The 11,239-nt window shown below is 35.1% G+C and overlaps 1 protein-coding gene across 1 annotated transcript; it reads left to right on the top strand.

Annotated features, from left to right (window-relative positions):
• Positions 1-300: 300 nt before the first annotated feature.
• On the top strand, positions 301-3,532 carry LOC129944941 (GATA zinc finger domain-containing protein 10-like). The gene is made up of 2 exons (XM_056054602.1): positions 301-393; positions 467-3,532. The coding sequence occupies exons 1-2, from the start codon at positions 388-390 to the stop codon at positions 3,212-3,214; spliced, it is 2,754 nt and encodes a 917-aa protein (XP_055910577.1). The 5' UTR covers positions 301-387; the 3' UTR covers positions 3,215-3,532.
• The last annotated feature ends 7,707 nt before the right edge of the window (positions 3,533-11,239 follow it).

The following is an 11,239-nucleotide window of genomic DNA, read 5'->3' as shown; positions in this document are numbered from 1 at the left end:
ATTTGAATTTAACTGAAAGTGTATCTCCTCTCATCGACGTCAACAAAGACGACGACGACGGCGAGGAACGCGACAACACGGCATCGAAATCGAAAGACAATATGCGATGGAGGTCACTCTCTGGTATTATAAGAAAAATATGCATATGGGAGTTTCTTATGATTGGACCTTTCACATTGGTTTGCCTATGATGTTGTGTTTTTTGTCAGCTCTATGTCATACGCAACTTATTTTAATGAAGATGCGAAGATTTAAAATTGAATTAATAATTTCAGTATAAAGTCCGTAGAGCTTATTAACCTCGTTATCATTAAGTGTTGGACATCCAACGCCACTGTTTCAATCACTCTTTGCGCCGTAGACTAAATAATTAAGGCTGGAGTTAAAATGAAGGTAGGTTTTCTTTTTGAAATTAAACTATATGTCCTTTCAATAATTATTTATGTTTTCTTTTTTTTTATTTTAGAACTTTATAAGCATAATTTTGATTGGAATACTTATTCGAAATGGATTAGCTGACGTATCACATCTTACTTCGCATGGCGATCAAAATGGATACTTACCACCTCCTAAGTCAACACAAAATTTATTCATTGAACAGGATAACAATGGAATAAATTCACCACACGATAACGGACTTCAATCACACCATTACCATCAAGATGGAAATGATAACGAAAATAATGGATACTTACCACCTTATCAGGAACAATCTCACTCTCACCATGAGCATGATCACCACGAGCATCATCAACATGATCACAGTCAGCATGATCACCATCATCATGAACACCATCAGCATGCCCAGCAGGAAGACCATGGATATTTGCCTCCACCAATCAGTAATAATCAAGAACATGTGCATAATCAAGAAGTGGATACAAACCGAGACTATTTGCCACCAATTCAGGGCCAATCGCATGTTGAAGAACATGAAAATCAACAAGATGATAGAGGATATCTGCCACCTTATCAACAAAAGTTTGAAAACCATGACCACCATCATAACCATCAACAGCATGAACAAGGTTCAATTGATCCAAGTCTTCAAGTTTCCTATTACAACAATCACGCAATTTCTCTGCAACATAACAATGCTCCTAATAATGAGATTGAGGATAATTCAAATGGATATACCTATGCTCCACCAAGTCAAAGTTTTGAAGAAGCACATCAACACCACCATCATCTCAACCAACACCATGCTCCTGGTAAAGTAGTGCAGAAAATTAATCAAATTAGTTTCAAGCAAGAAGCACACCAACACCACCATCATCATACTGAACAAGCTATTGGCCAGCAGTCAAATGAAGGACACCAACAACAATTTAATCGAGACTATCTTCCACCTGTTTTATCGAGCCATGAGCATACTAAAACACAGATAAACCAAGTTGAGCAAGTGCAAAATTCTGTAACTTCAAGCTTCCAAAACCAAGGCACCGAATCTGAATCTTATCAAGAAGATGAACGTGGTTATCTTCCACCAATTGGTGCTTTAGAACTTCCTAAGTCTTCTGATACTTTGCATACAATACCACCATCTAAGCTTGGATTACCGCTGAAAAAGTCCAACGCACCATCTGAAATAGATCACATTAATGTGCCTCTCCCAATTCCTCAAGTTGGATATTTTTTTATTCCTGCAGTGAGCAAAGAGCTTCCTGGCCTCACAGAAACTAAAACCGAGCATGTAACTTCTTCAGGAAACCTACCTTTTATTGAAGATAACCAACACCACCACCAACATGTACACGAAAACCAACACCAACACCAACATGACCACCAACACGACCACCAACACGAACACCAACACGAACACCAACACGAACACCAACATGAACACCAACACCAACACGACCATCAACACGAACACCAACACGAACACCATTATGAACACCAACATGAACATGAGCATGAACACCAACACGAACACCATCATGAACATCAACAACAATATCAACACCAACAATATTCAGAACAAGAACAACAGTTGCCAATATCAACATCTGCTGAAATTCCTCCTGCTCCAGAATTCTCCATACCACAAATATCAGGAATTCGCATAATACCTTCGATTCAAACAGCTCAAGAAATATCAAGTCAGGGTTATTTGACACCAAGCCAAGTTGTCAGTCAGCATTTCGCCGATATTGATTTTGATGATGATTCAAATCACATCGAAGTCGGTCAACACAACTTTCCTCCGCTAGTTCAAAAGCAAGAACAACAAGATCAATTTGTTAGCCATCATCAGCATCATCATGAACACCACCATGAAGAACAAGTTCAAAATAATTTTCAAAACTTTGCGAAATCTGCTGTTCATGGCTTGAGCATCAATCAAGAAAATAATGGCTATTTACCACCAATTGACAATTATCACCAACATCGCCAGCAACAACAAACCTTTCAAAGTCATCAAGACGTATACAGCAACAATCATCAGACAGGATTTATCAACAACCAAGTGACGAATCTTCAAACCTACATGGACCATGTTAACCCAAATGACAGGTACGGCTTTTTACAATTTGAACCACAACATGCTATTGAGAGTAATCCACCACCTCTCGAACCCCCTTTAATGTTTAGCAAGCCATCATTAGCAAACGAACCCTATGCTCCAGGAATGGCCTACCAGGTTTCATCAAATCTTCCGTTCACCAATCAACAGACTAATAATGGCTATCTTCCCCCACCACCAAAGTCCCATCAAGAAAGTCAAATCGAATTTACACCATCCATTGGTTTTGAACTCAATGAACAAGCTAAGAAAGATGTGAGCCTTCAACACGACCACACAATATTTCCCTTAGCCGATATTCTTGGTGTCCCAGATGAAGAAATGTCCCAAATAATGAAGCAAATCGAAGGTCGGATTCGCACTATCCAAATAACAAACCATCACGATCACTCCGTGAAGAATATCAGAGTTCTTGACTCATCCAATCAGGCTGGCGAGAGGACAATCGAAATCTTAGGACATTCCAATGAAGCTCCCAAGGGTGATCATAAAGTATTGCATGTTGTTAGTAAAGCTCCCAATCCTCAGGTGGTTCACCATCAGACGATAAAGATATTCAACGATGTGGAAACCAAGCCAGTTGAGAGCAACAATGGATACTTACCACCACCACCACCATCATCCTTATCATCCTCATCCTCGAACACAGACTCAAAGCTTCGTAATAAGTTTCGTCGAAATTATTAGAAATGATGGCGAGAGAGAAAGTTGAGAATTTTCTTAACGTTACGAAACGTTATTTAAAAATTAAAAAAAAAAACAAAGGTACCTTAGTTCTAGTTAAGTTACGAGCCATTTTTATGCGTCTAATTCTTAAGAGACTATGTTAGCCTCGATACCTAAATTCCAAATAAGAAGATGTTATAACATATGAAGTATATTTCATCGATCGACTGTAGTTATAGTTACATTAATCTCACTATCATTTATTAGCGAAATTTTTGTTTTTCATTTATTAAAATATATAAATAAAATATTTTTTTTATTAAAAAGATATTAGAAAATTTAAAAAGTTTTGAAGTTTTATTTTAAATTGAGTTCGATTGATGGAACACCCAGCAGCACTTTTGACAATACAGAAGAAAGTTCCAGTAGTGCCTGCAACTGGGCGTGGCAGAAGGCGGAATCTTAAAAGAACAACGTTACGCATGTCAAATAAGTGAAAACTTACTTACTTACTCCCACGTAAGAATAGCAGTCGACGTATTTAGTTTTTAGATTTAATACAAAATTCTTCAAGTGCTTATAGCATGCTCTAAAGCCTAGGCAATCTTGTAACCTGATTATGATTGCATTGCACGGAGCAAACAAAAATCAAATTATTGAAAAAGCTCCAATACCAAAAATATTCCACATGCTAGTAGAAATTATCTAAGCTCTAAGCTTTTAATTCCTCAAAACTTAGGTAAAATCGATTATGTAGTTTCTTAGTCTATAAGCCTCACAAAGACTTGTAATCTTTTTTTTGTGTTTAATCATAATAAACATAAAAATGTTGCAAAAATAAATAACCTATGAATAATTTGAAACGATTGTGATTAACCTAGAAAACAAATTTTCAAAACTTTTAGGCGGGTAAGAGGATGTTTTAAACTTTTTTGCATTATTGATTTTGTTTTATTTTATTTTCATATTAATTAATGGATCATCACACTTAAATTTAACGATAATAACTATGAGAATATTATGTATAAAATAAAAGATGATATATTTGATTAACAAATATCAATACAAATTTCATAATTTGACTTTTACAATATATTTGGATGCAAAACCAAATCAAAACATTGCTTGGTGAGAATGTTTCAATTAATATGTATATCAAATCTACGTGGATAGATAGTAATTTGCATAAATAAATAGTTCGATAAATAATGTGTAAATTTAATAGTGTTATACATCGATAAAATTGGTTGTTGATTTAGATAGGTCGTGTTGCTAGAGATTAAACGAATGTTTATGTGGCAGTAGCACCTTTTTTTATAAATGTTGTGGCATGACCTTGCTAAGAAATTGATCAATCTTTCAAGGTTGTTTTAACATCGGAGGAAATGGAAATCTTTATGAAATGGAATAAGTTTAAGATGATGAAATGTATGAATGTCTATAGTGGTTTTGTTGATTGACAAGTTTGTAGAGTATATGAACATATATTAGAAAGAAGAACCGATCACAAATGTGGTGACAGCGACAATTTATATGAGTTCAAAGTCAAGCACATTAAAGTATTTTTCGACACACTGGATGCAAGAAAGTTTTTAAGAAGCAAAGAAATAGATCATATTTATCAATCCACAGCTAGAATCTGAGTTATAAACATTGTATAAATTTACCACATTCCTTTTGCACAATGTAAGAAAAGTTCGAACATAAATCTGCTGGTCCGGATGGTATCCCCGCTATTGTTCTGAAGACGTGTTCTTCAACGCTGGCAAAACCACTGCGTAAGCTTTTTCATCTGTCCTACTCCTCAGGTTTCGTTCCGAGCGGATGGAAAACCGTATTTGTCCGCCCATTCCCAAAAAAGGCGGATCTTCCTCACCTTCTAATTATCGACCGATTGCACTTACGTCCCTTCTTCCCAAGCTCATGGAAACGCTGATTAATTATCAGCTCAAGAAATATCTTGAAGAACGGAAGCTTCTTAATGACCGACAGTATGGCTTTCGTAGCAATAGGTCCACTGGTGATCTCATGGTTCATCTCACCGAACAGTGGAACAAATCTTTACATAGTTTTGGAGAAAGTAAGATTATTGCACTAGATATTTCAAAAGCATTTGATAGAGTTTGGCATCAGGCTCTCTTATCGAAAATGCGTGCTTTCGGTTTGCATGAATCCCTCCTTCATTGGATTAGTAATTACCTTTCGAATCGTTCAATACAAGTTGTATTGGATGGATTCAAGTCTGAAAACCACAAAATAAATGCTGGTGCCACATGGCTCTGTTCTATCTCCAACACTCTTTCTCATTTTTATTAATGATCTCCTGTCTGCAACATATAATCCAATACATTGTTTCGCTGACGATAATACTCTTAGCTTTTCATATTCGTTTTCAGATTCACACCCCTCTTCTTCGGATGTGGAACTGCAACGACAAAATATGATAAGCTCATTAAATTCCGACCTAAACAGCATTGTACAATGGGGAATAAGAAACCGCGTGGAATTTAATGCTTCGAAAACGCAATGCTGTCTTGTATCGTTAAAGCGAAGTATACCCCTCTTGCCATTATCCATAAATGGCACTTGCATCGAGGAAACTGAACATCTCGATCACCTTTTGTGGAACGATCACATACGCGATGTCGCCAAGAATGCCGCAAGATGCATGGGTTTTCTAAGGCGATGCAAGAAGTTTTTCTCCCCCTCTGATCTGGCTGTTATTTACAAGACTTATATACGTCCAAAGTATAACTCCCATATCTGGGCTGGTATCCTGCAACTTACTTAAGCCCCTTGGACAGTATTGAACGTAGAGCATTTAGACTGATTGGTGATATTACCATCATAAGATCATTTACGTCACTTGAACATCGTCGAAAAGTTTCTTGTCTCACCCTGTTTTACAGTTATTTTATTGGTTTATGCTCTAGAGAAATAGCCAGCTGCATTCCTCCCCTTAATCAGTTCAACCGTAATACTCGCGCTTCTAGGAATGCTCATCAATATACCCTCGAGCCCATCTTCGGTCATACTGTCAAGTACAGAGATTCGTTCTTTAGCCGTACTATGCGAATGTGGAATGCCTTGCCACACTCTGTCTTTCCCAGCTATTGCAATATTCAGGTATTCAAAACCAATGTGCACCGACATCTCCTTTCAACCCCTCTCTACCTTTCCTAGTGCTCACACTGTGTCTACATAATAAGGGCAATTATAACTTTGAGTGTGCGCTTATTATACAACTGACATGTTTTTTTTTACTTGCGACACATAGAAACTATGTATGTACTGTACATGCCAAATTTTGAAAGCGTGCAAAATTTCAAACTCGATTAAGATTTTGAGCGGATTCGAGTTATGCTTTTTTTCATTTTTTTTTTAAGATTAAAACCAACAGTGGCCCCATACAATTTTGTTGGTCAAAAAACGAAAATTCGACTTTTCTCAAAAACAAACCGATAGATTTTTTTCAATTTTCCTTAAATTTAATTTTTTAACTTGGCTTTTGTGTTGCTCCGGAAAGGTTCCAATCATTTTTTTTAAACGAGCTCTTATATTGCCTTAACAATATTTAATTATCAAAAGTGCAATTTTTTTACTTGGATTTTTAAGAAAATATTGAATTTTTTTTTTCAAAATTCTATATCTCAAAAACAGGTACATTTTTTTTACAAAATTGGAATGTAGAGCGTTTATTTAAATCATTAAACAACTGCATACCAAAAAAATTCTTACAACTAAATTAAAAAACATTTATATACAGGGTGGGCCAAGAATTCGTTAACATTTAAATGTGCGCGCTTATTCGAAAGTTGGTCGCAATGGATCGCTTCGCGGGGCCGCAACGCGCTTACGGCGTGAAACAGTTTTATTTAAACAACTTTTCGCTCATTACTGTGAGACGCTTATTTCGCGTTGAATATGGTTTACACGACTTCTCCTTTAATAAAGAAATGGGTGAAGAAGTTCGAAGAGACGGGATCTTCACTAAATGTGAAACAAACCGGCCGGCGGCGAGGCCGTTCAGTTACTTGTAATTCTATAACCGAGTATGTGAAAATGTTACGGGAGTTCTTAGCACCGATGCTACTCGAATTTGCTGGCTATAATCGTTACACATGGTTTCAACAAGATGGAGCCACATGTCACTCATCGAACGAGTCCTTGCCGGTGGTAAAAGAAATGTTTCCGGAAAAGCTGATTTCCAGACGACGTGACATCCTATGGCCACCCAGAAGTCCAGATCTATCCCCAGCAGACTTCTTTTTATGGGGTTATTTAAAGAGTCTTGTCTACATTGATAAACCGAATACACCCCGTCAAATTAAAGAAAAATCATCGAAGAGATGTCGGTGATCTCGCGGTCTATTTGCAGAAGAGTATTCGAAAACTTTAGGACTCGCTTAGATGAGTGCAAAACCGAAATGGTGGTCATTTAGACGATATAATTTAAAAAAAATAAATTACAACTAATTAGCTTTCTCGTAAATAAACGATTTCTAAAATATGTAAAATGGTTTTTTTATACGATTTTTTCAAATGTTAACTAATTCATGGCCCACACTGTATACAAAATAAAATAAAATAAATAAAAAAATAAAATAAATAAAATATGGGATTTTTTAAATTTATTTTTCAGGTAAAATTTTTGAATTATAAATTAGTTTTTTTTTTTAATTTTTTACTTTTATTAAATGTAACCTTCTCGCATCTCTATCTGCATAAAGCTGCGCACGCCAATGAACTATTCCTAATTCGTTTTAGACACCTACCTAACTACACAACCAATAGGCGATCGTTTTACAATTTAAACATACATGTTCTGCCTCTTTCTTTTCTTCAGATAATTTATTTTCCATCCTGTTTCTTCTATATAAAATTAAAATAAATCTATCCAAAGGAAAAAAACTAGTTGAATACACAAACAATTCTTTTCGTTAAGTATGTTTACAAGTATTTTTCATTTCCAGGATAAGTTGTCTTAGGATGAGTTTTGTCTTGGGATGAATCGCGCCTTTGTATAAACAAAGGAAATACCTGGAAACTAGCTTACCGACGAAAAATGGTGTGTATTCGATAAGTTCATTCAAATACACAAACCATTTCACTTAACATAATATTTTCCGAGTATTTCATATTTTTATTATAATAAAAAGTTAAGTTTTTTCAACAAATTATAAATTAATATTTAATAAAATATAATTTGCATAGTCTTCGGAAAATTCTCTTTGTTTTGACACCTTATTTGTTAAAATTAGTTCCGTATGAGAGCCGAAAAAGAGAGAAATGCTAACGAAATATAGTGCCGCTTATAGAACCGTAATTGTGTTTTTATAATTCTCAGGAACTAATGAACCGATTTCAATATTTGATAAAATATTGCATTTTTTTCAAAATCCGATATCTCAAAAAAGGGTCAACATTTTTGTACGTAATTTAAATATAAAACGTATATATTTACAATTACTAAACAACAACATAACAAAAATATTTTTAAGAAAAAATGCAAATTTTGTATATATGTATACAAACATTTATTTTAATAAAACCGGTCTAACGATTTTCAAACAAAAAAAATTAAAAAATGGAGGTTTTTTTGACAAATCAAATGGCATTTATATCTTTGAAGACAAACTTATTTTACAGGTATATTTTTCAATCTTATATAGATACTTTTTAAATAGAATCTTTGCATAAAGGAGCAAGTTCGTGCGATCCAGTCGTGCATTTTATTTCTAATTAGCGTGGGCTAAAAGTGTACACAGACACAGTGTGAGCACTAAAAAAAAGGGGAAGTAAGTCTCAATGTACTTTGATTTAGAATTCGCGTAGTACGGCTAAATAACGTATTTCTGTACTTTGTAGAGCACGGAGAAGTTGGGCGCAACTTAAACTGTTTAATGGGAGAAATGCAACTTCCTATTTCACTGCAGCAGTCCGTTAAAAAAACAATACAAATGTTGAGACGATTGAGTAAATGATGTTAATGTCTGTATTCGAGTCTTAAGTAAGTTACTGGAGCACCAGCAACAGAGATGGGAGTTATATTCAAGTTGGGACGTATGGTTTTGTATATTGTTGCCAAATCAGACGAAGAGACACATTTCTTGCATCGTTTTAAGAAATCAACACATCTTACGAAACTTTTGACGTCATAGTGTGTGATCGCTTCACAAGATGTAGTTGCTGATAAAGGATATCCACTTATCCAGCTTTTCAATTTCGTTGATATAAGTGCCATCCAGAGATTGTTGATTTTGGTTTTCGAAGCATTCAATTCTATACGTGATTTCTTATTTTCCATTGTGCAATACTTTGTGGGTCCGAATTTAATGAGCTTATTATACTTTGTCTTTGCAGTTTGACATACAAATAGGAGGAATTTGGGTCTGGACATAAAAATGAAAATCTAAGAGTATTAAAGTCAACGAAACAATTAAGTTACAGACAGGAGAACGTTTTTAAAAATGAGGAAAAGCATTCATATTTTAATTTTTAGACTTAAATTCGTCAAAAAAAAAACTTATACTAAAAGGTTGGAAAGAAGATTTCTAATCCAACGAAGAAGAGATTTGTCGATAACAAAGACACGAATTTTTGATAAGAGAGCAAAATGCCATACTTTATCAAATGCCTCTGAAATATGAAGTGCAATGATCTTATTTTCTCCAGAACGCGGTAAAGAATTGTTCCACTATTCGTAGAGATGAACTATGAGGTCACACATGGACTTTTTGCTACGAAAGCCGTATTGCCAGTACAAAAAAACTTTTGTTTCTTAAGATATTGCTTAAGCTGGTTATTGATCAGCGTTTCTACGCCCCTTGAGAGAAGGGACGTTTGTGCTGTCGGTCGATAATTTGAGGGAGAAGAAGATTCGCCTTATTTTATGATTGACTGAACAAATGCTGTTTTCCAAATACTCAGTGCGAGCCAAGAAGAAAAGAATAGATGGAAAAGCTTACGAAGTGGCTTCAGAATAATAGCGGGGCTACCAGCGGTTTTATGAATGCTGAAATCATCAAGGACTCTCGCCAAAGTGCGAGTACAAAAAAGATTGGTATCTTTAAATCATTAAAGCTCAAAAACTGGTAGAGCCATGACACTATCAGGTAAGGTGGAATTTTTGGGCAAACTGCTTTGCAAACAAATCAGCTTTTGCAATAGAGCTAGCTGAAAGAGTTTCATTGACAACAAGGGTAGGGACCGAGAAAGAGAAAGAACTCCGTATGCTAAAAAACGAATGACGAAAAATTCGTACTGCCTTTGGGACATTATTTTTGGTTATCTACAAAATTGGTTCTGGCTTTTCTAAACGTTTTCCCCATTTGGGTTGACTCTAAAACATCGGAAGCTCAACTTTCTCTCCTTGACTACATCTTGCAGCTCGAATCGTTCCATTATCTAGCCTAGGGTTTGATAATTTTAACCTAATGGCAAAAATTATTGAGACCGACGCACGACTTGAACTTTTTCTCTAACATGGAATTCCTGAAAAGTCGAACCTCTGTCCAGGTTTGGGCTCCAATAAGGGAAACAATAGTGAATATGTGTTTAGCGTCGGATATTTTGAACCGCATAAAATTAAAGAAGGAGTTTACAATGACCGTATTGTGGTAAAAGTTGATATGCAACATCATTCCTAATATATACATATTGTAAGACATTGGAATCTTCACCTTCTTCTGCTAAATTATCAAGGGATTGTCTATGATTTGAACAGCGTAGCAAATAATTTAATTTAAAGTCAGTCAAAAATGATCAGAATAGTAAACGAAACATTTCATATTTATTTTTTTTCATTTTAAATCTTAGAAAACTACAACAATATGTAATATTAAACAAAAATTCATATGCAAAAAATTAGTATTTACAATCTTATTAAAGGCTTGAAAACAGGTTCAAATTGACATATGTATATTTTAGTTAACAACAAAAAGGACAACTACATTTTCCTTTCAAGAAGTAAATTTACATCTAGACTCTACAATACACTCAATATTTACACACCTTTCGCTATTATGCGAATATTCGTTAATGTAC

The sequence above is a fragment of the Eupeodes corollae genome, chromosome 2 (assembly GCF_945859685.1).
Source record: "Eupeodes corollae chromosome 2, idEupCoro1.1, whole genome shotgun sequence".
In the NCBI taxonomy this organism is placed as follows: domain Eukaryota; kingdom Metazoa; phylum Arthropoda; class Insecta; order Diptera; family Syrphidae; genus Eupeodes; species Eupeodes corollae.
Note: the sequence above shows the minus strand (reverse complement) of the source record. Positions and strands in the feature narration are given on the sequence as shown.